At 42.6% G+C, this 26,182-nt stretch overlaps 6 protein-coding genes across 11 annotated transcripts in view; 4 read left to right on the top strand and 2 right to left on the bottom strand.

Annotated features, from left to right (window-relative positions):
- Positions 1-5,817, bottom strand: part of LOC124340792 (syntaxin-binding protein 5-like) — a 28,934-nt gene extending 23,117 nt beyond the window's left edge. For 2 of the 3 annotated variants that reach the window (XM_046793462.1, XM_046793463.1), the window contains exons 1-2: positions 4,347-5,817; positions 1,841-1,938 (exon numbers count right to left, since the gene is read on the bottom strand). In XM_046793462.1, the coding sequence (XP_046649418.1) occupies positions 1,841-1,938; positions 4,347-4,493 (245 nt within the window). In that variant the 5' untranslated portion in view covers positions 4,494-5,817. The remainder of the gene's footprint in view (positions 1-1,840; positions 1,939-4,346) is intronic. The other variant, XM_046793464.1, reaches the window with a different exon arrangement.
- Positions 5,818-10,247: 4,430 nt separating this feature from the next.
- On the top strand, positions 10,248-11,841 carry LOC124340765. 3 transcript variants are annotated; one of them, XM_046793379.1, is made up of 4 exons: positions 10,251-10,536; positions 10,636-10,783; positions 10,874-10,928; positions 11,068-11,841. In XM_046793379.1, the coding sequence occupies exons 2-4, from the start codon at positions 10,745-10,747 to the stop codon at positions 11,526-11,528; spliced, it is 555 nt and encodes a 184-aa protein (XP_046649335.1). In that variant the 5' UTR covers positions 10,251-10,536; positions 10,636-10,744; the 3' UTR covers positions 11,529-11,841. The 3 variants fall into 3 exon arrangements, with proteins under 3 accessions (XP_046649336.1, XP_046649335.1, XP_046649334.1); XM_046793380.1 differs by having other exon boundaries at positions 10,248-10,783; positions 11,071-11,841; XM_046793378.1 differs by having other exon boundaries at positions 10,251-10,783.
- Positions 11,842-11,869: 28 nt separating this feature from the next.
- On the bottom strand, positions 11,870-12,970 carry LOC124340764. The gene is made up of 2 exons (XM_046793377.1): positions 12,739-12,970; positions 11,870-12,657 (listed from the first exon to the last, which is right to left on the bottom strand). The coding sequence occupies exon 2, from the start codon at positions 12,623-12,625 to the stop codon at positions 12,125-12,127; it is 501 nt and encodes a 166-aa protein (XP_046649333.1). The 5' UTR covers positions 12,626-12,657; positions 12,739-12,970; the 3' UTR covers positions 11,870-12,124.
- Positions 12,971-13,633: 663 nt separating this feature from the next.
- LOC124341639 (tectonin beta-propeller repeat-containing protein 2-like) lies at positions 13,634-18,359 on the top strand. Its single transcript, XM_046794585.1, has 8 exons — positions 13,634-14,267; positions 14,335-16,038; positions 16,107-16,433; positions 16,501-17,014; positions 17,071-17,555; positions 17,612-17,754; positions 17,816-17,937; positions 18,001-18,359. The coding sequence occupies exons 1-8, from the start codon at positions 13,878-13,880 to the stop codon at positions 18,135-18,137; spliced, it is 3,822 nt and encodes a 1,273-aa protein (XP_046650541.1). The 5' UTR covers positions 13,634-13,877; the 3' UTR covers positions 18,138-18,359.
- A 332-nt stretch (positions 18,360-18,691) lies between these two features.
- LOC124341637 (26S proteasome regulatory subunit 6B) lies at positions 18,692-20,460 on the top strand. Its single transcript, XM_046794584.1, has 6 exons — positions 18,692-18,831; positions 18,917-19,012; positions 19,081-19,414; positions 19,484-19,639; positions 19,701-19,993; positions 20,060-20,460. The coding sequence occupies exons 1-6, from the start codon at positions 18,796-18,798 to the stop codon at positions 20,396-20,398; spliced, it is 1,254 nt and encodes a 417-aa protein (XP_046650540.1). The 5' UTR covers positions 18,692-18,795; the 3' UTR covers positions 20,399-20,460.
- A 66-nt stretch (positions 20,461-20,526) lies between these two features.
- On the top strand, positions 20,527-24,638 carry LOC124341636 (SID1 transmembrane family member 1-like). Of its 2 annotated transcripts, none has more exons than XM_046794582.1 (20): positions 20,527-20,772; positions 20,839-21,005; positions 21,085-21,224; positions 21,285-21,440; positions 21,507-21,651; positions 21,718-21,801; positions 21,866-21,994; positions 22,052-22,152; positions 22,237-22,313; positions 22,392-22,618; positions 22,700-22,753; positions 22,825-23,022; positions 23,107-23,163; positions 23,235-23,295; positions 23,376-23,615; positions 23,676-23,740; positions 23,806-23,844; positions 23,903-24,148; positions 24,224-24,337; positions 24,416-24,638. In XM_046794582.1, exons 1-20 carry the CDS (start codon positions 20,652-20,654, stop codon positions 24,476-24,478), a joined length of 2,484 nt encoding a protein of 827 aa, XP_046650538.1. In that variant the 5' UTR covers positions 20,527-20,651; the 3' UTR covers positions 24,479-24,638. The 2 variants fall into 2 exon arrangements, with proteins under 2 accessions (XP_046650538.1, XP_046650537.1); XM_046794581.1 differs by having other exon boundaries at positions 20,836-21,005.
- Positions 24,639-26,182: the final 1,544 nt, after the last annotated feature.

Genomic DNA, 26,182 nt, shown 5'->3' with positions numbered 1-26,182 from the left:
GAGAATTAGCAGCGGAATGGCATTAGCCAACAAGGAGCAGCCCAAGCAAAAAGATCTGAGAGAAATAAGAGGTGAGCAGGAGAAAGAGAGAGAGACTGGCGGGGCGCAAACTGCTTTTTGGGGCCGGCGTGAGGAGAGAGTTATCGACCCGCAAGCTAGGAGCACTTCGTCCTCCGCCGCCGCCGCCGCTGCCGTTGCTGCCTCGAAAGAACTCCGACCTCACAAAAGAGCTGAAGGCAAAAGTCCTCGTTTATATTCGTCTACAACAACCGAGCAACTACTTTACTGGGCGCGCTCCTATTTCTTCCCCGTGTGTGTGTGTGCTGCTGCTCCTGGCCGCCCGCTCCTGCCACTATAGACGGGATCGATCAGGCAACTTGTCGCATTAGACGCACAAAGGCCGAACCTTCCAACCCCCACCCGACATCGAAGAGAACGACAAGACGTTCGACTCGGCTCCTACCCCTGTCGAAAAGAACCAGGAGCACAGCAGATACACACAACAAAAGATCGACCAAGTATCGATCGATCCAGCCAGTGGCGAACTAGTCTTCTCTCTACGCTCTCTACGGTGCGCTCTATAGTCGCTCGCCGAGTGAAAGATATGCAACAGGCCACCAACCAAGATAGGAGGCAAAGGCCACACTTTCAGAAGATGAAGGATCTCTCGAAAAAAAAAGGGTAGGATCGAAACTTGTTCAAACAAAAGGCAAGACGACGACGGAGAGAGCAACTCTTGAAAAAGAATAAAAAAGAAACGACCAAAGTTCTGGGTAAATGTTCGACGATTGTGAATGGATAAAATAAAAGGGGAAAAAAGAAAAAAAGTGGTTGAGGATCCATCGTTTTCTCAAGGATCGACTCGTTATTATCATCGGGGCGAGAGAGAGAGAGAGAAAGAAAAGGCAATAGAACGTGATTGATAGTGTCATCGCGACGAGAGTCTCAGAGAAGTGAAGTGTGTGTGTGCTGGGGCTGGTGAGAGGCGAAGGAGAACGGACAGGACGGAACAGAGTTGACGTGATCCTGATCAAATCAAGACACGGATACCCCCCCCCCCACCCTTCTCCACGGTCTCTGCCTCTCTAGGGCTCCCGGAAACTTGCTAGACACGTTTCAGGCCAGAAGTCACATACGCACACACAGACACAGACACAGACAAATAAATGCTACAAAAAGAGAAACACAAACAAAACAAGACAAAAAGTGGGTGGAAAAAGGAGACGAGCTGATCCAGCAGATGGGGGGAAGAGGGAATTCAATCGATCCAGCGGAGGGAAGGCAAAAACCAAATCCCTTGGAAAACTTTTTCGAGTTGTGTATGTGTGACAGTTGTTGGGCTACGAGTATTTAGAATATTCTAGTAGACCCCCACTCCGATCAGCGACCGTGCGATTTTTCGTACCTGATCGTTTGTCAACTGTCAAAACAAGAAACCGGACAAGGAATCCTGATGGATGATGGGCAGACGGAGCGATTTAGCTTTCATCCCAAATCGAGAGAATAAAAAAGAGAGTCCTGCTGGATAGTTTGTACTACACAGAGACGGTCAATCAATTCATCTTCCTCACTAGCGCAAATGAGAAACACGAGAAGGACAAGACAATCTCTCCCAAGAGAAACAAACAAGAGAGATTTCAGATTCTCTCTCTCTCTCTCTTGTCCGTTCGTCTTCTTCTTCTTCCTCCTCCTTTCTCGGAAATGGATAAGAGGAAGGATCTACTATCTATACACACACAGTGCGGATCAAGTCATAGCTACTAAAAAGGGGGGGCACGGTGATAACTCTGCTAAAGAATGAAGAGTAAAACAAGATAAAAACAAAACCAGAAAGACTTACATTCGAATGGCTCCGGATTTGGTTCCAATGGCGACGAGCCGCTGAATCGGATCGTAGGCCAAGGCGGTCGGTTGATGCGGGAATCCATGACGAGCCGTCTGCAAATAAAATGTTTGTAAACATATCGTAAATTATTAGTCCTCCCCCAAAAAAGAAAAAAGATGAATGTGTGTGTGTGTGTGTGGGACAGAGAGAGAGAAAAGAAACGGGAGTAAACATTGTCAACAACAACAACAACACGGAGGAGCCGAGCCCGAACGGGCGCATGGTGACATGGTGAACGCGCAGAAATCAATAAGGATCGCTCTGCTGGCAGTCGGGAGTGAGAGAGAGAAAGAGGACGAGTAGGAAACGTTATGATTCCGAATAAAAGGAGAAGCGGATGAAGAAGAAGAGAAGAAGAAGATGAAGGCCGTCGTTGTCGCCATCCAACCCAGTTTTTGATATGTGTGTTCTGCCACGGGGCATCGTTTCGCCCGAGACACACACGTTGGCAGATCACGACAACAACCCAACAAAAAAAGGGGGAAAGAAATGCTCGGGAAAATGATGAAATAAGAGACAACTCTGTCACACAGTAGCCCCAGGCTGTTCCAACACGTACTACAAAGTCTTTTGCAATATTTACTGTACAGATGTCGGCGACTCTCATCATCAAGAGTTCGGGATCCCATTAAATCGACTTGCGAGTTGGTTTTTTTCTCTACACGGAATCCTTAGAAAAACGGGCGATCTTCTTTTTCTAAATTGGGCTATCTTTTTTCTAAGGATAGACTTTATATAAGAGGATAGAAAAATAAAATCCGACAAAGTGTGTAGCAGCGCCAAATAAAAGAATATGGTGGGAGAGGACGGTGGCGAGGAATTTCTTCGTCGACCGGAGACCATTCTCATTTCCCGTTCTGAAAATCAGGTCAGAATCAAATTTACAGGAAATAACGCGAGCGAATAAATCAGATTGTTCACACACAACATTTCCCCACCCACCCCAAATCGATTGATCAAAAAATATAAAGAAATGAAAAGCAATTGACTCGGCTAGCTTCAATATTGGTCATATGACGTCGCCTAGAAATTCTGGGACGGCCCCTCCTTGAGTACCCGGCGATCCTCCTCCCCCATCCACTTTCTGAAACAACCAGATGATTCAATCGACTACTCACAGATGAAATTGCGGTCTCTATCCTCTAAAAAGAAAAAAAATGTGTCATTCAAATCTCGACACTTGTGGTCTCCCTTTGTGTCTAAATATCCGGCCGGATTTACAGACGGATGAATGGATCAAATTTCGGTTGCATTTTTACAAGAGAGGTCGAACATTGGATTTTTGATCCCTTTTTTTGTTGTTATTTTGCGGCCTCGCAATCGATTGTCGGACTTGCAGCAGTGGCAGCCCAGGGTCGCCAAGGTCCGCCATCACGCGATCGTCGATTGAAAAAAAAAATGGAAAAGCGGACCAACAGCCGTCTCCTGGGTTTCTTTCAATCCCGATGGCGTGACGAGCAGGAATCCCCCCTACTCCACCCACCACAATCGGTTAAAACCCTCTCTCTCTCTCTGACTCTGCGGATAAGTTGCGCGTCAAAATCCCGGATCGGCCGAAATCGACATCCCCCCAAAAAATAGAAGAAAAGAAAAACGGAACCGGACGCTTTGCTTAATCCAGCACATGCAGGATCTCCGTGTCCCCTCAAAAAACCGGTGGCAAAAGAAAAGAAAAGCTTTCTCGCCTTTCGAGATCGATTGTGCCATTCGGGACAGAGAGAGATGATGATGAAAAGTTTTCCTATAACGCCAAAGTCAAAACGGAAATGATGGGGAAGTACGGGCCCTGGGCCAAATGTTGGCTGCTCGAATTTCTCTAGTCGGCCGAACTAAAGAAAAAATGTAAAAAAAAAGAAGATGGAGAAGAAGAAAGAAAAGGAATAAACGAACGTACTACACCCAACGAGTGGGAGATGAAGATAGAAACGGACATGAGAAATCTTTTCTTTCGACTTTTATGGGGATGTGACTTGGACTCTCTCTGGCAGGCGGAGGGGGGGGGCTAGTCTCTCATCGATTATTCAGCCTTCCAGCAGCGCAACTGATCTCACACTTGGGACAGACTAAGACGAAAACGCGCAAGAAGAAGCCCAGAGAGCCCGGCAGAAAAATATATATCAGAGCTAGAAAAGAAGAGAAGAGCGAAAAGAAAAAGAACTTGGTTTGGTGCTGCTGCCTGGATGAATCGCTTCAATCATGGCTGGAGCGATCGTCACTTGCTTCTGAAACTTGGAGGGAAAGTTTTAGACAGTATACCAAAAGCGAATGGCGGTGAGGTTTGGAATAGGATTTTCCTTTTTCTTTTTCTCGAAGAGACGGACGACTTGGCAAACGACAGTAACAAATAACGACAACAACAACAAATGCTTGAGAATGACGTCGGGACTTCAACTCAAAAAGCTGCGACATGGAGAAATATTTCGGTTTTTAAAAAGATAAAAGAGATAAAAACCAAACTCACTCTGGCTAGTTGGCAGTGCTCGGTTTTCAGCGTTTCGACCAGCTCCGGTTGCTCAGATTTGGTCGGCTGACTCACGGATTGCCGGAAATTGTCCAAGACTCCTTTAAATGTGAACCTCTTCATGGCGGCTCCGTGTTGGAAAAACATGCAGCTGACGCGCAATTACGATGACCGCAGATTTGGCCAGGGTCTTAGACGTCCTTCTTCTTCTTTTCCGTTTTTTCGGACGTTTTTATTTTCTTTGATGGCTTTTTCTCTCCTCTCCTTTTTTTTCCTTCCTTTTTTGGCGCTCCTTTAAGAACCAATTCCGCACTGCGGAATCATGTGACCGGCTCTAGGCAGAGAGAAAGAGAGGCTCCAACCCGTAGGCCCCCGTCCTGGATTCCGTGCGGATGCTATGTGGAAGAGACCGGGATTAATGCCCCGGCTGGCTGCCGTTTTTCTCGACGAAATCTTTTCACGCGACTCTTATTCTTCTTCCTCCCAAAACCACAAAACGGAAAACCAAACTTTTTTTTCTCTATTTCCCCGTTCGCTCAAATTTTTACGCCGTCACGGAAGCATGGGATAGCATCACTAGAACAAACGAGCAAAAGATAACAACTGAAAGAAACGAATTAAAAAGGAAAAAATTGTGAATTTTATTTGTCGGAATAACGACCGCCCGAACACCACGGCGCTTTCACTTTCACTCGGGCGTCGATGTGCGTGCCAACAGGCCTGGCTGCTGCCTGCACAATGGCTGTGGCAGGGTATATATACGAAATGAGGGGTGCCCCTATGTTTGTTCTGCAGTGCTGCGAATAACACACACACAACAGTGAGAGGGATGAAATCGTTCAGGACATTTGTGAAGAGAGAATTGGCAGCACGAAGACTGCTTGCTGTAGCACACAGTACTCGCTTTCAGAAAGTGACTGAAACTTTTCCCCCCTCCAGAGTTCAAACAGGATGAAACACCCAGGGAGGGGAGAGAGAGAGACGCAGAGAATCAGCTCTGAAGCAATGCCCTGTGTGTGTGCGTCCAATCTGGGAATCTGTACAGGCAGTGGGCTCTATCGTTGATTGGCAAGCTAGACAGCCAGTGTCAAAGTTTGGTCGACTGAACTAGCCAAGACACAGATGTAAACAGAAATCGCCATCACTGAAGCCTCACGCAATTCGAGGAATGTTGGGAGGGTTATTGTGTTTTTCTTCTGTTTTTTTTTTGGGGGGGGGGGGGGGTCGTTCGAAGTTCTAAGTCTTCGTCCGAACACGACAACTTGCGAGAGAAAAATCGACACCTTCTCTGCACAAAGCCTCGGCTCGATCTCAACCACTCTTTTTTATCACGCGAAAAATGTTATAGACGCCCTTCTTCTATCTTTCCTGCACGACAACTACGGTCGTGTGTATGTGTTCATCCGTGTGCAATAGGGGGTGGGCACCTACTACACACAACTCACGAACGAACAAACTCAAGAATCGTCTGCCACTGTTCTGCGCATGACACATCAGTTGTTAACTATCGCCGCTAGGTGGCGCTGCGGTCACACAAGTTTCTTTTTGCGGGGACTAAAAAAGAAGGTAGCGGGTCGTAAAAAAACCCCCAATAATCATCATAATAGCGTTAAAAAAAAGGAAATAATAATAATAATAATAAAAAGATAGAGAGAGAGAAGAAAGAAATCATGGATGTGAGAGAAAGAAGAGAATCAATACGAAAAATATCGAATAGTGGAAGATCCATTAAAGGAATTAGAGGATATCGTGAGCCTTACTTATATTTCGCTATTTCGGGTCCGACCTAGTCGAAACTTTTTTTTCTTCCCCCTCCTGACAGCTCGAACCCGCCCAAAGTGATTTGAGTTTGTTACTGCGCTATGCGTAATAGTTCAAACAAAAGTAGGAAAAACTATTAGATAATACCGAAATCATTTTGATGTATAGGGTCGCCGTGTTCAATCTGTTTCTGATTATCATTAGTATCGAAATGAATTTGTTTCGACCACCACGACCAGCCTCAATTCTATTTCCCTTTGTACACCTCCGTCGTATGACGTGTGTAGTACAAAGGATACTATAAGTCTTTAAGCTTTTCTCGTGTGTAGACACAGTGTATATGTATACCTACCTCTATGTAGTAGTATAGAGCGGGTCTTATAGCATATATACAGGCCTAGTTATAAATTTAGAGCAGCCGTATAGTGACGCCGAGCTGAATGATTTATATTCGCCCGATGTGTGGTCCCAAAACCCATAAATTTCCAACCAGCAGCAAAAAGGAATAAGCGATCGTGATGTCGCCTCGTACATCACGCATGACTACTACTACGATGATGGACGAATCATGTTGATCTTTAATTCAATCCCTGGCGGGCAATAGATGTGTGCGATATTACCCCGGCCGATGCACAATTTTCTATTTGGTAGAGATATAAGAAATTTTATATTTTTCATGTCCGCTTATACACTCAAGTCTAAAAGGTCAAAAGTCTCGGCTATACAAGACTTAATCAGCGGTTCGATGGCTGTTGCCCGGTAAAAGTTGGCCAAGCCGGACGAGATGATTAAAGATCCACCCGGCGCCCGAGCCCAGGAGTACGGATAGTAAATGTAGTCGATGATGACTATCCGCTCATTTCACATGGCTTATTCGTAGTCTCTCAACTTCTATCTATGTACGTCGTCCTTCTTCTAGTTTTTTTGCCGGCGATGAAAATTCCGAGAAAACACACACAAGAGTTAGCGGACTGGGAATCGATGTTTTGCCAGCGGATGATGAAGATGAATTCATTAATCATTGAAGTATTAAGTCCATTATATGAAGACGCCATTATAGTGACGGGATGTATTTAATATCAATGTGCGATGTCTTGCTCATACTGAAACTGCTAGATATTTATGACCATAGCACTTGCTGGGAGACGAGGTGGTGGCGGGAGAGTTTTCATTTATTCATATTGACTATACTCAGTGCCTACAACACTACACTCACTCCCATATTGATTGACCTCTCAGCTCTAGTCGAGTGGAGTTGCATGATGGACTATGGAAGGAGGAGGAATTATGCAGATGCGTCAGATGACGTCAGAGCCACGAAACCCGGTCTCCGGTCCGAGACGATATGTATATTGTCTTCTATGCTGTGAAGAGCGGAGAGATATTATTCGCAGCTCGTGATGAGAAAGCCATATCATTTCGTTGATCCCCTTTAATTACACACCCTGTGTGTGTGTGTGTGTAGTATGGCTGCTGCCGCTGCTGCTGTCTGTCCTGGAAACCGGCTTGTAGTTTAGGAGGATCAATGTTTCAGTATACAGCGATGACGTCAGTCTAATAACAATACATCCTATCCCTTGTAGCTATCTCTTTCTCTTTTCTATATTATTCGCTCTATAGCTATACCACCCGAAGCCCAAAAGTCTCTGTGGAAATCCAGCCAGGAGCCGATCCAGCGCATACCCGAACTTTAATTTGTCTAATATCTCCCGTTGTTTGTTGCGCCAGCAATATGTTGTTGTTGTTGTTGTTTATATAATGCCACAAAAGGCAAAGGCAGCAGGGCTCAGTATATTCTTTGAGTCATCTAACGCAATTGAGCCAGCGCAGCCAATCATATGTGCTATACACTAAATTCCATTTACAGTTTTCCGATGCTCTCAAAGCTATCCCGAAATAACTTGAACGAATATAACTCGAATTACAGTCACATATCGGAGCGCCCAATCCTTTTATCAATTCCTTTGATAATATTTACAGTGTCTAGTCCATGGCTTTCCTATTTATCTCTACGCATTTGTGTGTGTAGGAGTAATAATGTATCACTCTCCTTTTATTTTAAAAATCAGCTGATGATGTTGCCCGCGCTCGATTTTGTTCGTTACCTCAATCAACCCTTGGCCTTTCACGTGAAGTAGATCTAACTCTGGACGGGTAGTACACAGCCCTATCTCTACTAGTGCTACCGAAGACTATATAGATCTACGTATACACTGTATGTATGTGTATACTCTATACAGCCCGTGTGATGGGTAATTGGATATCCTTGTTATACCTCCCGCGGCTGCCAAAATGGCTGCCAAAGCAAGCCTATCTTCATTTTATTATATACGAACAGTATATATTTTACCTTGTTATATAGTCTGGATATAGTACGGCCAGGCTAGACTATAGCTGTGCACACACAATTCTTATATTCGTTCTCTCCTTTCGATGTTTCCCCTTTTTTTAAAAAATACAAAAACAAAATGAAGCGGCAGCATTTCTGTTAGGTAGTGTTTCTATGGCAAACAATAGAGTATACGTAACCGTAGTAGGTATATATAATACTATATCAACTATATAATGATATCAGGGGGGGGGGAGAATAAAAAAAAATCGATAGAGGTGATGATTAGATTATGATTAAGTTGATGGCAATTTCCTTTGGTTCTCGGTCAATCGCCTTTTATTGTTTTTCAAGAAAATGGAAAATACGAATCTAAAAAGCCCCGCCGACTATTTTATAGAAATAAGACAAAAAGAAGCTTAAAACCCCTTCACGGCTCTTGGGTCAAGACAAATGGCCACCACCAGTCCTGCGGTGATATTATTTTTCAAAAATAAAAAGCCAAGGCCGATGAGACGATGGTTTTCTATAAGACAAATTCTCGGGAAATGGTTATTATAGTGGACTGGAATTTTCCTTTTTCTTTTAGAAACCGTAAAAATCCAAATGGCAACTTTTATAGAGATGAAATCGAAATGAAAAGGAGTCTGCAGCTTTTGTTATTTTCCCTTTTTGTGTGCGACGTGCGCGGGTTCAATTCAATCGGCCACAAAAGAAGAAAAACAGCAGCGCAGCCAGTCGTGCATATAGCCCGTGCTGCGGTTGCTATTCAGGCTAATGTCCTATTATAGACTAGGAGAGGTGTGTCTTATTTTAATAAAAGATAATGCATAGTAGCGCATCTAAATATTTTTTTAAAAAGAGAAAACTGGCCAGTGTGTCCAGGACGACTTGACCCCTAAAACTGAAGAGTTTGATACTCTCTGGCATTGATTGTTCAAGTCTTTTTATCCTTGCCACTTTTTTTTTGGTTGACGCCCCTCTACCCTCCAATCAGAGGCAACGCGTGGCGGGGCAGCTGCTGCCGGCCGGAATGCCCGGCTCGTTCCCTTTTTTTCTCTTTTGCCTGGCCTTTTGACGAAAAAGTCGCCCCTGGACGGAGAGAGGGGGGAAGAACAATCGTCAGTTGCAGCTGCTCCGAGGTTGGTCGCTCTCGCAAGACCGAGGAGCTGGGACTTTGGCCCTGGCAAAACCAGCCGGCCTCATTATGGCTCATCAGGATATGGACGGACGGACGGACGGAAGGATATGCAGCAGCGCCGCCACCCACACATCATCATCTCAAAACACACTACTCTCTTTTGTTTGGATTGATACACTAAATTGTCTTAACCTGGATATTATTATTCTATTAATAAAACGACACTGGACAGAACTTTTCGCGCACAAAGTTCGGTGCTCTTGCCCAGTTGCCAAAGTTATCCAACTACTTAACTATCCCAATGGCTGTATACTTCTTCTAGTCCATTTGAACGAATCCACGTCTATACAATCAACGCCAAAGTGATTCAGTCAACAGTTGGATCGGATCCATTTTCTATTCCAACATTTTTAAAGTTGATGGCATATAGAAAAAACGTGAATGAAATCGAGCTCGTGTCGTTGAATAAAGATGGGGGAGGCTTGAGTTGTGGGTGGGACGAGTGGGGTAAGGAGGGGGAAGCAGCTTCCTCCTCTCCCCTCGAGCAGAGCACGAGACACCTGCCCGTCCGCCCTTTTTCCTACTGGTGGTTGGTGGCTGGTGGCCCCCCTCTTATAACTCCCTCCATCTGGTTTGTTTCTTTTTCAGGGGGCGAAATTCAAACGTGCTTGTATTCCCCCCTCCTCTTACAACAAGAGCCCGACAACCAGTAGCTCCGGCCGTTTGATCCCAACTGGAACCCAAAATTTCAGTGTCTCCTTCTCATCTTAAAAAATCGTATCATTAAATCCAGCCCGGATTAGTTATTGTCTTTCATCTATAGCGACCGCGCTGTTATTTATTATTTCCAAGTGTGTGCACGTGCATCAAAGTGATATTGTATTATTATTATTAGAGATATAGTATATACTATATACATCAGTGCACCGGAAGTTCTCTCTCTGCTAGCAATAGCCAACGTACGTGATGTCCATCTCTAACGAATCATGTGATTGAGCTCAGCGCGTTTGCGCTAGTCGCCACCACCACTCTCTCATTTCTCTCGACATTTTCTACAGGACCGTCGCTCTGCTGGATCGAAACTCTTTTGCGCTGGCTGGGTTTTATCAAAAATAAAAACGGTCGACGCCATCATATATCTCACCGCTGTGCTGGGCCAACCTCATCATGGATAACGCAGTGGAACGTCGCAAACGTCATTTATCAGTAAGGAAATTGGTCCATTTATTTATATTACACCGCCCATTTGTGTGCCAACAAATGTAACCCGACTTCATTCTTTGTCGTGTATATAAGGAAGGAGATGAACATTCGGGACAACAGGACGGCCGACGAGTTCGATCTCTTTTGGGTAAGAAAAATTGAATTAATAGACTTTCCTATTACAGCTGTTGTGCTGGCTGTGAGTCAGCTGGGCTGATTATATGATCTCGTGTGCTGCTTCTGGTTTGGTTGGGAAATCATCATTTCTAAATTATATGACCACACAGCAGAGGTAGCGGCCCATGAACTGGACTTGAACCCTCTACTACACCGAACAGCTCATCATCAGGCGGGTCCAGATGGCCAGCAGGGGCCGGCGTTAGCCGTGGCTGTTGTGCGTCCGTTCGTTTCCGAGGAGACGACTAGCCGGATTCATCGTCCTCCGTCGCCGCCGGAATCCGATTGCAGCAGTCAGGAGCCACCGCCCAGCCATTCGGACGACGATTCCGACGGAGGAGACGAGGATTCGTCCGACGACGACGATGATGAAATTGCTCATGTGGGTGATGCCACTTTGGCCGGCTACGAGTATTGCAGCAATGAAGCTATCCGCTACCTGATGGAAGTCGAGAAACTCGGAGCCGACCATCCAGTTATCCGACAACTGCAGCAACACCTGGACAGCCGTCGGGTTCACGTCGCATCCAGCAGCAATCCCGGACCGTCATCCAATCACGCGATTCCTTGAACAACCCAATATCACGCCGAGCAACTTTTCTTTATATACTATGACGCGAGGGTTTAGACTTTCAGACTGGCATTCGTCCAGTTTCGATCCATGGCAATTTCTTTATTATTATTATCATCATCTCACACAACGACCAGTGCAATTTTTTTTTTTTCAAATCGAAGATGAAACGTGATTTATTTTCAAACTCTTTCACGCACTTTTTCCCCTTTTTATCTCTGACAAAATACGTGAACGAACAGCCTTTTCTAGTCATTTTTGAAAAAATAAAAATCATATTTACGTGTATAATCTTTTTTTCCCAGCTGGCAATACAATAAAAACATTCGTGTTTATTTTCTCCTTCCACATTGTTTGTAAAAAAAAAAATTGGCGATTTCATTTGATATTACGTAATTAATAATAATACTGAAAGCGATAGCTTGTCATTGATATGAGACTTTGTCGATCGATATTTCTTTCGAAAATGGCAAAGATGGCGCGGTGACGACTAGGACACACTCGATGGACACGTCATGATAAAAAAATCAAACATTTCAATTGCACACGTTATTTTAAAAATAAAAGTCTAATAATAAAAAAGCGGGAAATTCAAATCAGAGACTAGGTCCGACTTGATTGGTGTTGGGTTCGGGCGATGATGGCGGAGCGATGGTCTGATGGACGGAACTCGAGTAATAGTGAAGATTGACGCCCTGAAAGCACTCCATCAACAACTGGCGACGTCGGATCGAGTCTTCATCATCATCAGTCACAGTCTGAATTGCTGCTGCTGCTGCTGCTGTGTTGGTAGTAGTCAAAGTAGTTTGCAGGTCGTCATTATCGCGACTGTTAACGGTCACGAGCCGGGCAGATGTTATTTGCTTCTGGATGTAGTAGTACTCGTTGAAAGCCTGCTGTTTGCGCAGATGCAGCCGCAGGGTGGAAGCCAACAACTCGACAACACCAGGAGCAGCAGCGGCAGCAGAACCGGAATCGCTTCCTCTGATTCTGTTTTCCTCCCCCTCTTCGGCCGTGAGTAAACAACTCAGAGCTGCTGCTAAGCCAGCCTTGTAGGCGACAAGCGGATCGTCCACGTAGTCATTACTCTGTTCCATGATGATTGTCTTTGATGTGTACAGGTTCCGCGCTGTTATCAAAATACATTTTAAATCGATCCCGAGTTTATACAACGACGTATCAAATTAGAGCGAAATGTAAATGATTTTACCTTTTTATGGACGACTCGAGGAGAGTAGAGAACTGGAGCAGTTCAAACTGAACACGACTGGATCGGATGGAAGTCACTTGGGGTATGTTTGGAGAATGGAAAAAAAGTAGAGAGAGGAAGTTACGGCCCCCCTACCCTATTCTCATTTTTCAAGTTGAAACCCCCCAGCAGCAGCAGCAGCTCTTTGTGTGGGTCATCGAGCATGTGCGACTCGGCTTTTAACAGCACACACACGCACAAAAAGGGGGAAAAAACCCCAGTATGTACGGATATGTCGACCCTTTTTCTTGGCCCCATATACGCGCCGCCCATTTTCCCATATCCCTTCGAGCTCTGCCCTTAACATGTTCTTCCGTTTATCAACTGGTTTGGTTGCTTTATTAATTAAAGCCATCCGTCAACTCTTTTCACACAAAGGGCAATTTACGACTCTTTTTTTTAGAAAAGAAGGTCGCTGAACTAGGCGGAATAAACTCCCAATAAACTTCATATCTTTATCAGTCGGTTGAGAACCATATTGGCATATTCTCACACATTTTAGCGCAAAAATGCGCTTAAACTAAAATTCAGCTTTGATTACACTTGCCGTGCAAATATTTTTAGCAGATTTGTACTGTGACACCTTTAAACAATTCTCTACGTTTGACGTAATCTCCATTTGTTACTAACTTTCTCTCGCTAGACATTTCGCATAAAACGTTGTTTATCGCTAAACTATGTGTTACTTGCAATCAACTCCAGATGTCGCCCATTATTTATTGGTTCGCTTGCTAAACTTTTGATAAGAATGAGATGATTGAGGTAATTAATATATTGATTAAATAGAATAAAATTTTGTGCGTTAGATTTACAATTTATTAAATTGAAATAAACGTTTTAAACGTTGTCCGGTTAAAATGGGAACTAGAGTAGTTGCAGTCTAGCAGACTACAATTTTTTTGACAGGTGTTTACATCGATCCTACGTAGAAACGTTAGTCTAACTGAGCTAGCCACATGAAATGACTCATGATTCAGGCCACCTTTATCGATGCTAAATCGTAAAACTGACTCATTGTAAAAGATTACTTTTATGATTGTTGTAGAAAGTTTGGGAAGTGTATTTTTTTTACCCCAGTTTTGAACAGCGCACTCGTCAGCATGAGTGGAACAATCGGTATTACACATCGTGCTTCAGAAAATCACCAGAAAGATGGGCTGATTGACTTCCCAGTTTACAGGGAGTGGGTTCCTCTTTTTCAGTTAATTGAGAAGATACCCCCCAGGTTCCATCAAGGTTTTGTGTCTAAAGACCTCATTCTGACTTGTGTTACCGTCAGTTGTGATTCCATAGTGCTGGGCTCGAATGCTGGGGTTCTGTTTTGGTTCAGTCGTAATAATCATAATGTAAATAGAAAAAGTGTGGATGACAAATTCATTCCTGTTACAGCCTTAGCCATCACACTTTGCCATTATGGAGAAATTTTGGCTGTTGGCAATTTCGGAGGAACAGTTGCCATATTTTCTACAAGTGTTATGCAATCAGGCCCTGTAAGTAGCCATCTAGTAATATCCTTTATAAATGTGTTGTCTGTAATCTTTAATTTGTTGTGTGCAGATCACAATGTTCAATGGTGAACACAAATCCGCTATTACTTCTCTTTGCTGGGATGGAAGTGGAGCACACCTTTTGTCTGGGGATGAACAAGGTGTGGTTTTCCTCAGCAAATTCGAGCACAACATCATTCGTCCGGTCAAACAAGTTTTGCTCGAAAAATCGTCCATCGTTCAACTTCGATTCCACCCGCTGGAAAACAATATCGTCTTGGTTTCCTCTCTGAAAAGGACTTTGGTTGCTGAGATCAGTACTTCCGAGACGGAAAGGAACCAAGTGGGCCAACAAGAGCGTAAAAATCCAGCACCGTTCGGAGCTGACTTTGGCTACGTTGGAAAGGAAACGGTTATTTACAGCTCTCGCCCGGGAACTCGACTGTGGTTGTCTGACTGCCAGGGATCTGTCCGTCAGACATTGATATTCAAAGAGTCTCTCTCCAAACCGCGTTCGAAACTGATTTTATTGTCCATTCACGAAGAATATCGCAACGGCGAGGACGTCCACTTCGGTCCGGTTCATTGTCTCAGCAATGGTTTTGTTTTAACACACAGTCCTTCGAGCCTTTTCATTTTAGACACGGGTCAAATGGGTGACGCCTCGGGGCAAGTGTCTATCTTTTGTTCTAGTCGTTTCAACTCCAAAACTCTCCGACACGTCACCATTTTCCACAACGAAATCTTCCTGTTGCTGGAAAACCGCATTTTGATTCGCATTTCTGACCGGCCCGACCAATCCTTCACGGGTTCACCATCGTCTGCCACCATTGACCGGTCTCTACTCTCCGGCTGGAGAGACAAATTGCCATTAGCCAAGCCAACCTTCCATTCTACCATTTCCAAATTGGCCAACAAAATTTCTGACGTCGAAATCAAGCAACTGCCCGTCACGTCGTTAAACACGGGCCCCTACATCATAGAGTCGCTGTCCAATGCTTTTGCTCCACTCTTCTCTGAAATGAAATCTGTGCCAGTCAACAGATGCGCACCCCCGAAACCCATCCAGCCACATTTCTATCCCCGCACCCGGACGCCCAGTCCGACGTCATCAGTAGAACAATCCTCGCCAATGACACCGATGGATGGGATGACTCGTTCAGAATCCAATCAACTTGAATCTCCACTTTCAAACGGTTCGTCTGGGCAAGCTTCACCGATGGAAGGATCGTTTTGTCCTGGCGAGGAAGAGTTGGTCTACGGCTCTTACATCGGTCGCAAACGTAAACTGAAGCTCAATCGAAAATGTAACGTTCACGATGAATCGTTGATGTCGCCGGAATTATCGGAATCCACGATCGAGAATAGGATCGATCCTTTGCTGGAGAACGCCTCTTCTCCCCCGGTGGCAACGGACGATTTTCTCGAAGAATTAAAGAGGAAAGACCAACTTCTGGCCGAACTTTTGAATTTAGATCAAATCATCAACAGCCCAAGTGAACAAGTTCCAACCGAAGAAGAACAAATTTTAGAGGCAGAAGTTGCGGCCATTCTCTTAAATTCAGAGACCAAGGACATATCCCCAGTTACGGAAGATTTTTCATCCGTTGTCGAAGAGGTTGAAAACGACCCGAAAGAAAATATCTACAGTATCTACGCCAGTGAAGACTCGCATGACAAAAGTCTCCCTTATTCGATTTCAACCCCAACCACCACAGAATCGACTCCGAATCACACGGCCGTCTCTAGTGGAGACTATGAAAATGTTTCATCGGTAACTTGCAACATTAGTTTTTTAAATTTAAAAAATGTGATATACAATTATATTTTTTATATATGCAGGATGATCTGTCAACGGAATGGCTTATATGTCCGTTGGATGCCAAACGCAAGGTGACGAGTATATCAGCCAGTCGCCATTACGTCGTCATCGTCTACGGTCACAAATCCGTTTATTACCAATCGACAGAGTCTTCTTTTCAATCCAGGGATTGGTTGCCTATCGAAACACCCGCCAGTCAGATTGCAGTTTCCAATTCTGGTCAGCAACTCTGGCGACTATATAAAGGCACAGCTTACCAGGGATTGATCGTCAATCCACACTGCCCCGTTGCTCAGCACTGGACTGTTTTGGACAGCTACATTTCATCCATCGGAATTGTCCAGCTGGTAATTTTTCTCATTCGGTCTTTACTTGATTTTTGTGGTAGTTAACGTCCTCTCTCTGCTCTCGTAGGATACAACCGACGCCATGGATGATTACATTTGGATGCTCCATGCCAACGGATCGCTTAGTTACCGATCCGTCAAGTCTCCAAGGAAGATGGTTCTTGTTGAGGTTCCAGGGACAGTTTCCAAGCTCCGTTGTCACAACGACCTTGTTTTGATCCTTTTGAGCAACGGAGCTCTCTACAGCAGATCAAGAGTGAACTACGAGTCACCTATGGGAGTCGGTTGGCAACGTCAAGATACTCCCGGAGAAATCATAACCATGGCTATAAGTCCTGATCTTTATCTGTGGGTATTAAATCAGTCGGAGCAAATGTTCTACCGAACTGCCCACGACAAGCGGTGGTGGCAGGTGCCTTCAGTATTACCAGTCGAATTGCAGCTCAAGAGCGCTAATTGGCTCAACGTTTCGTCCATTTTTAAACGTCAAAGTTCTCGCTTCGAACTCGCCGTGACCGATTCACGGATTTGTTTGGCTCTTATTGGATCTTCCATCTTGATGACTGCTCAAAACTTGTCAGGTAACCAGATTTTTTTGTGACATGTTGAACAAGTTGTAATTCCATTTTTGTAACAGGATATGCGTGGGATAAAATTGCCTGGAGTGATGGGCGCTATTACAACACTATTGAATCGTGGCGTATTTTAAGTACCAATGGGTTTAACGATGAAAAGAAATCGGGCGTCGTTTGGCTAGTGGACGACAAGGATCGTCTGTATTGTTTTTACGGCGAGGAACAATTAGAACAGGTGTCTCTGCCAACGGATAGCCCCGTCCGGCACCTTTCAGTTGTAGGCAACCAACTTTGGCTATTGACCGTTTGGGGCGAAATCTTTGTCCGTGTGAGAAATTCGAATCCAGTTGGCAACGGCTGGATTCATTTATCAACTGCTCAGTTCCAGTCCAACAACAAGCTGTGCCACGTATCGCTAGGTCCCGAATTGGCTTGGGCCTGTGATGAACATGGGCAAATCTATTTTCGATCCGGTGACAACGGACCACCTACCTTTCTGGCTCCCGCCTGGATCGCGGTAGATGAACTGGACATTAAATTCAAAGAGGTAAAATTCACAAATGTGAAATCAAATTGAAGGTGACGCTAATCTTTCTTTTATAGATCCACGTAGCTCCTAATCTGGACGTCTGGGCATTAGATAAGAATGGCCACGTTTACGTCAGAGAAGGTGTAACGCGAGAGCTACCGATCGGCACTTCATGGACAATAGTCCAAGGAATCCAAGCTACTCAACTCACCGTCAGGTATTCGTTTTCGCAAAACTACCTGTTTTGTTATAACTAAATTGTATACCATTATTATTAGTGAAAGTGCCGTTTGGGCGTTGACAAACAGTGGCTCCATTTATCGCCGAAGTGGCATCACCCAACAGAATTATTGTGGAAATAATTGGGACCTGATTCCCGGCTCATTTAAATTTATTTCTGGTGAGCCGTCATTACGGATTCAAGAGTTTAAACATAATTATTTGTGGGTTTCATTTCTTTCAGTTACCATTGATGACAAGTTGTGGGTGTTGGACTCTGTTGGTGCGCTTAAACAATTATTGACTTCGTCGCCGTTAAGAAGTGAGGAAGGGAAACGTGACGAAATCCTACATCTAGACGAAGATTGGGTCTTACTTTAATGCCTAAAAAATTGCCGAGTGACCGTAGATTGCAAGACAGATGTAAAGTTATATTACAATAATTTATGTCGACTTATATAATATCACTAATTATTTCGCCTTATAGAATTTTTATCGATAAAATGACGATTTTTCATGTTTCAATTATCACAATGATTTGACGTATTTTAAAATAAATTCTAGACGTGATTTCCTACCAAAAAATACATTCAAACCAAAATACTTGCAATTAAATTAGTTTTTTGAAATATTTGTTAGTCACAAATATTATACGACAATTCGACAAATGAGCTTAAGTTGCAATAACGTACTCACCTCATTTTCCGCAATTTATGGCAGCGAAGCGACCAAAGATAAAGAAGAGTGGCAGAGTTACAAATACTACAAATAATAAAAAATATTAAGTTCGTTATTTAAAAAAAAAAAAAAGAATGGTTGAATTATTTGCTAGCATTACGCATTCAAAAATATGACGGGTTGAGTCAAATCGGATCAGGTTTGATTACCGCGTTATTTTATGGGCGCTGTATGCCTGTATTTCTTTTAGCCTGAGGCGCGCGAGTCGAGACTAGAAACTAGATCTGGCAACAAAGCAGTTGGTCGACAGTATAATTTCGGCTTTTCTGTTGCTCGTCCATTGAATTTCCTCTGTGTCATCATGGAGGATATGTGTGTGGTTTTGCCCGAAAGAACGGTAAATATTCGATTTGTTTGAATTTACGATTGCGTTTTCATGAAAAACTGACTGGATCCCTTGTATTTATATGAACGCAATGTAGGAAGAAGCTATTCCCGATTTCAAACCAAATGTCAACCTACTAATTCCGACCATCAATGAAGCTCTTGACATCGACGATCTTTACACTAAATATAAGGTATTTGTTCACTAATAGTGAATAGCAAACCATATTTTTTCCCCTTTAATCACAATTATGTATTTCAGAAATTGCAAATGCAATTAGAATCGTTGACTGTGCAAGAAGCCTACATTAAAGATGAACAAAGAAATCTGAAGAAGGAGTATCTGCACGCTCAAGAAGAAGTGAAACGAATTCAGAGTGTCCCCTTAGTTATTGGTCAGTTTCTTGAAGCTGTTGACCAGAATACCGGGATTGTAGGCAGCACTACTGGGTCCAATTACTTTGTAAGAATTCTCTCAACTATTGATAGGGAACTCTTAAAACCATCAGCAAGTGTTGCACTGCACAAGCACAGCAATGCTCTTGTTGATGTACTTCCACCAGAAGCAGATTCCTCAATTTCAATGCTTGGAGCAGGTAATTTCATCATGTTTATTTTAGTTGTGAAATGTTAACTACATATGTTTTGTTTGTTACTATTTATAGATGAGAAGCCTGATGTGTCTTATGCTGACATTGGTGGAATGGACATGCAGAAACAAGAGATGAGAGAAGCAGTAGAGCTTCCACTAACACATTTTGAGCTTTATAAGCAAATTGGTATTGATCCACCAAGAGGTGTTTTGATGTATGGTCCTCCAGGTAATTAAAAAAAAATGTTAAGTACAAAGCTAGAATTGGTTTTAATGATTTATGTAACTAGGATGTGGCAAAACCATGTTGGCTAAAGCAGTGGCACATCATACAACAGCTGCCTTCATTCGCGTTGTAGGATCAGAGTTTGTTCAAAAGTATCTAGGTGAAGGTCCTCGTATGGTCCGTGATGTCTTTCGCCTTGCCAAGGAGAACTCGCCTGCAATTATTTTTATTGATGAGATCGATGCCATTGCGACAAAGCGTTTTGATGCTCAGACTGGTGCCGATCGAGAGGTTCAACGTATTTTGCTAGAATTATTGAATCAGATGGACGGATTTGACCAGACCACAAATGTTAAAGTAAGTAAAACTAGCTCTTTATTATTTTTAAATTGTTCTTTGTTAATTTGAAAACTAAACACACAGGTTATCATGGCAACGAATCGAGCAGATACTTTGGATCCTGCTCTTCTCCGTCCTGGTCGACTGGATCGTAAAATTGAATTCCCACTGCCTGATCGGCGTCAAAAGCGGTTGGTTTTTGCGACCATTACGGCCAAGATGAATCTGAGTGACGAGGTAGATCTGGAAGACTTCGTTGCCAGGCCGGACAAGATTTCTGGTGCAGATATTAACGCAATCTGTCAGGAGGCTGGTATGCATGCAGTTCGTGAGAATCGCTACATCGTACTGGCCAAAGATTTCGAAAAGGGATACAAAAACAACATTAAAAAAGACGAAGCGGAGCACGAGTTTTATAAATAAATTCTCTTTTTTTGTATCTAAACAACAAAACAAACAATACACATCAGATTCTGTTCGAAAAATAGTCGTCCTCTCTACCGCTAGGTGACCAAATAGAACAACCTGTCTCAATGTTATTTGCGTCTGCACTTTCCAAGTATCTTAGCTTAGCCACAGTCGTAATCGGACGTTTTAACTAGTAGTATTACTAGTATGATTCATTTTTGGTCCTTATCTTCAGTTGGCCGTTCTGTGTTTTGAATGATAAGTGAATATGGATACCGCCACAAAAATTAAATTGCTTACGGTAACTGCTCTCGTTACTGCTTTGTTGGGAACGTATTTTACTGCACTGCACATCGACAGTCTTGCCAGGGAGAGATATATTTTCAAACGTTGGTTACTTTTATTCCACTTGCTTTTAACATTTTAATAACGTAAATCCTTTTCGTTAAAAATAGGAAATAGTCATTCAGTTGTCAGGAAAGACTTGAGTTATGACAACTCGGTGTCCCGATATCAGCAAAAGGTGCATACCAGAGTCATCGATGCAAAACTGTTTCAAAACTACAGTTTTAATGTGAACTCAACATTGGAATATATTTTCCAGTATTCATACAAACAAGATGTAAGCATATAAATCAAATCACTCACAAGGGAAATTGGTTGAAATAACAGTAACTCTGCTGTCCGATACTTACTTTTAGATTGCTGCGAATCAAGCTTTATCTGTACAGGTTACTAGCAAAACTGCTTTCAGAGAAAATCCTGTTCTTGTAGTTGTTAGACAACAAAAAGCAGTTTTGTCATGGCAACTTCCGCTTTTGCTAGAAACAGCAAGTGGATGGTAAACTGCAACATTTTCCTGATTGATGTCATTTGCACTAACAATCATATTTTATGTTAGGCAAGAATACAGCAGTGTGAGCCGCCAGCTTTGCACTGAGCCCTTAAACCGCAACGTGTCTGTAGAGCACGAATTTTTTCTTGGTGTGTCAACATCTGATCCTAAGAACTTGAGCTTCGTAGCTTCTGTTACTCCTGTTGAAGATTTTGTTGTCGAGTAAGTATGCATCATGTTTGCTGGATAATGTTTATTTCTGTCAATAAAATTATGTTTAACTTTCAGATTAGACGGAAATCATACAGTCACACTGACGGCTTCTGAGCCGAAGTATTATCAATTTGTGTTTCCGGAAGGCGTTACAAATGTACTACTTACAGTTACATCGGACGATAATTATTGCATGTCAGTCTCTATTCAAAACTTAACGGTACCAGCAAATTTTTAATTCTTGATCCAGTGTCGTGTTTTATAGCTAAAACGTTTGCAATTCTAGTGCCCTGTGTTTGATATGGACCATGATTTAAAGTATGATGGGATTTGGCAGACCCTTATGAACAAGACTGGAATGACGATAAGCGTAAGTAATATCTAATATTGCATTACATTGGAAAAGTTATATTAAAGCTCGGTATTCTGTTCAGCGAGAACGATTTCCCTATGGATTTTTCTTTGTTTTCGTCGTCAAAGCTGACGACTTTGAATGCACAGGAAAGCGAATTAGTCCACCACCTCTGAGAAAGAAAACTGTTCATTTTAATATCCATGAAAAGGTAGTATATATTATTGCATCACGGCAAATTTACGTTTAATCCACCGACCGCATCTAGGTTAGTTACATTGACTTCATGGCAGCTGTTATTGGAGTTCTTGGAATATTTGCGCTCTTCTACATTGGGGCTTTTGTCTCCTTTTGTTTCAATTGTAGAAAGTAAGCAATTTCTTTATTAATTGCACGGAAGAACACACAGGAAAATGTTAATGCTATTTATACTCTCTTGTCCATTATTTCTAGCACCGTTCCCGATGAACTGGAGCCGAGTTTACTTGAAGTACGGAACAGACCTACACGTTATGGTTCCATGTCCACTCGTAATATATAATTAATAAATATTTGTTGTTTTCTTTTATTGATATAATTTACCTTGCCATTTTTTGTACCTCTAATAGCTATTGTCGGTCCAACTCCAACTGCTGTCTCAAGAGATGTAGAATCGGAACCTCTTTCACGCTCATCTTCCGATCTGGACTTGACCGATATTGATCTAATGCCTGATGCATATAGTGATAAAAATGTTGTTCGGACCAAAACTTTTCTTTTTGTGGCTGATCTTTCCCACAAAGGGTCGCGATTCCATGGCAAAAAGTCGCAACTTTACATGTGGAATTTATTGATTGTAAATTTTTTAATTATAATATTTTAATAATAATTAATAATAATAATTTTTAATTTTTATAAATTTTTTATATTTTTAAAGGTCACTGTATTTTATGCTCTGCCGGTTTTACAGCTTGTCATCATTTATCAAAAAGTACAGCAATATTCTTTATCTTAGGTTCCATTGCCATAGAAAAATATTTATTCAGTTCTCTTACTCTCCAGGTGCTGAATGACACCGGTGACCAGGATCTTTGCTATTTCAACTTTCTCTGCGCACATCCGCTGGGGGATTTAACGGATTTCAACCACGTCTACTCAAATCTCGGTTACGTTTTACTGGGTCTTCTTTTCATCATCAATACCGCGCGCAGAGACGTTCGTAGGCGACAAGCTCAAGCAAACCACGATCGATTGGAAAAGGTAAAAATCCTAATTTGCTTTCATTTATTTTTTTTCTTTGCTTGGTTTTTATGTCAGTTTTGTATCGTTTCTATTATTTGATAGTATTACGGAATTCCTCAACATTACGGCCTCTTTTACGCTATGGGAACAGCATTAATGGTACACATATTTTTCCTTGGTTTATTTTCTCTGTTAACTATTAATTTGATGTTTTTTTTTTGGCCCATAAGGTCGAAGGAGTACTCAGTGCCTGTTACCACATATGCCCTACACACGCCAACTATCAGTTCGGTAAATGCCTCCGATATTTCTTGTGAAAATAAAGTTCGCCAATTAAATAAAACTTTTTTTGTTTTTTTGTTTGGTTGTAGATACAACTTTTATGTATGTTATAAGCATGCTTTGTATGTTGAAGATCTACCAAAGTCGCCACCCCGACATCAACGCTGAAGCTCACGCAGCCTTTTCCGTTCTGGCTTTCGTCGTTCTAATTGGAGTCATCTCAGTGTTTGAGGACACTCTGACTTTTCGAATAATTTTTTCAGCTATTCATCTCCTCGCATGTCTGGCTTTATCTGCTCAAGTCTACTACATGGGCAGATGGAAATTGAGTATGTACATTTGTTTTCAGCCCACAAGTTAATTTCTTCTAACGAATTTCTCAACTGCAGATTTTGGAGTGTTCAAACGAATTTATATGGTTTTTTGGAACGATTTCCAAGCGGGACCGTCAAATGTAAAGCATTCTAGTTCAATACTTATTCTCATTTAGTTAATTAATCATTATTTTACTGTTTACAGTGGTTCAGACCAATGTACGTCGATAGAATGTTCCTATTGGTAAGATTTACAACTCGGTAAAATTTTTGCCATGTAGTATACATGTTTGATATCACAGGTCATAGGAATTCTTACGAATGTGGGATTGTCGGTGTATGGATTGATGGAACGTCCTCCAGATTTCGCTTCCTACATGCTGGCAATTTTCATCACTAATCTGATGTTGTACACCACTTTCTACATCATCATGAAATTGCGGCACGGCGAGAAAATCTTGTGTCAAGCGGTATTTTACATTGCCTTGGCCTCCCTTTCTTGGGGTGCTGCAATGTACTTTTTCATCAACAAAGCCATCACTTGGAGAGTGAGTTTTGATAAGTAGTTTACTCGTTTATTAATAATCAATTGATTTTTCTGTCTTGTTTGGTTTTTCTAACAGAAAAGAGCTGCCGAATCACGAGTTTTCAATCAAGAGTGCGTGATACTCAGTTTCTATGATTATCATGACATTTGGCATTTCCTTTCGGCTGCCAGTCTGTTCTTTTCCTTCATGGTGACGAATTTTTTAAAAATAATGTTTGGTATTTTTAGCTTTATTTGCAAAAAGATTTATAATTGTTTTGATTTTCAGACTCTTCTTACTTTGGATGATGACCTCGCTTACACGCCGCGTGATAGGATTCCAGTCTTCTAAGTTTCTCATGATATAAATCTGTCTCTATCTTCATAAATTTCTGTATTATTGCTTAAAGTTTCTTTTTTAAAAACGTTCTTCAATGTGCTAGTCGTCTGGACTTACTGTAGGATTTGGAAATTGTCAAGAGTGAAAAATAAACGATCTATTTGCGCACGAACGTTTTGCCGTGACGTCTTTTTATGGCCTATTTCGTCATAGTGAATCCCACTTCGATGAAGGGGGAGAAGAAGAAGAATTTTGCCTGAATCAACTGTAAGGTGCTCCTTACAAGATTGGGACAGGACAAATATAAAGTAACTACTGTATTAGGACGTCAATAGCTGATAAGCGGGAGTACAAGAAGGGGCTTATATATCGAGAGTTGGGTATCTGATCCGGATGTGATGTCCCGGCTGAAATGGTTGGACGTGGCACGTCGTACGGCTCGTCGTGCCGGCCGGTCTGGGCTGGCGTGCCGGTGCATGCGGCTGGTCGGTTGCTGCTGAGTCGGCGGGACATCATGGGTATGACATTGAGCCGCTGATGCTCCAGTGTACTTCACGGCGGCCATCATACAAAGGGCGTGGCTACCGCGGGACTTTACACAACTAATTACAATTTTAAGGACAAGGAATCTACTTGGGTGGTGGCTTTGTTTATAATGGCTGGTGGGTTCATGGCAATTTATACAAATGGTCAAGGTCTTTTGTATGATTCATGATTTCATGCGCAAATGATGCGCAGGCGCCACCAAACGAAGAAGTCGTTGCGCTTAAACTTTCTCAACAACTGATTGGCCGCCATGTGATTGAAGAGCGCACGCGTGTTGAAGCTTTTGGCTGTTGTTGTCCGGGCGTTGAACTTTTAACCAGCCTGTTGTATGCAACACAATGTATATAGTAAATGAGAAATCGGTTTAATGGAATGATAGGGAGCGGGAGCTATCCTACTCAAATTGCGTCGTTGGAGACATGGCGAGCGACAGGGGGTAAAAGTTTTGTTTTGTTTTTTTCAATTTTTCTTTTCTCCTGAGGAGAGTGAAAGTGTTGTGTTTTATTACTCCGTCACTGTAATATAACTCCCGCTTCTCTAAACTTCTTTTATTAGAAGGAGGATCAAGTATCCGATGTTACGCTCAGACCGATCGGAAGAATAATTTATTGGCCAGTGGCGATAAAACAACGGGCGACGAAGCTATTAACTATTATTGCATCACGAAAAATAAACAATTGCCGTTTAGAAAGGAAGAAAAATTCAACGCATCAACAAAATCACGGACGAAGATAAAAAAATGATGGAAACTATTGGAATCGACGAGAATGTTTTGAACAAACTGAGAACATAAAAAAAGGACGAATGAGACAAGGCGCGTGGCTAGTATGGAATAAGACACCTTTATATCGAGCTACGGTGAGAGCCCCGCCCACATTCACCAATTAAATGGGAGGAGCTATATTCGTTGCCTGGCAAGGGGATTGTCTTGTTTACTCTCCGTCCAGCCAACCCGGTGGAAACTTGAACTCACCAATGAACATTGTACCTACGTCACTTTCGCGCCAGCCGAGTTGAGATTGAAACGGAAGAAGCTACTGTTTTCATCTCAAAGGGATCATCAGCAAAAAGGCAACTCAAAGACGTACATATAACCTCGAATGCAAAAGGGCCAGCTGCCAGTCGTTTTTACACATCTCCTACGCTGCGGTGCACGGTATACTAAAGTGC

Source organism: Daphnia pulicaria, chromosome 5 (genome assembly GCF_021234035.1).
Source record: "Daphnia pulicaria isolate SC F1-1A chromosome 5, SC_F0-13Bv2, whole genome shotgun sequence".
Classification (NCBI taxonomy): domain Eukaryota; kingdom Metazoa; phylum Arthropoda; class Branchiopoda; order Diplostraca; family Daphniidae; genus Daphnia; species Daphnia pulicaria.
The sequence above is the reverse complement of the archived record's forward strand: the minus strand, read 5'-3'. Positions and strand labels throughout refer to the sequence as shown.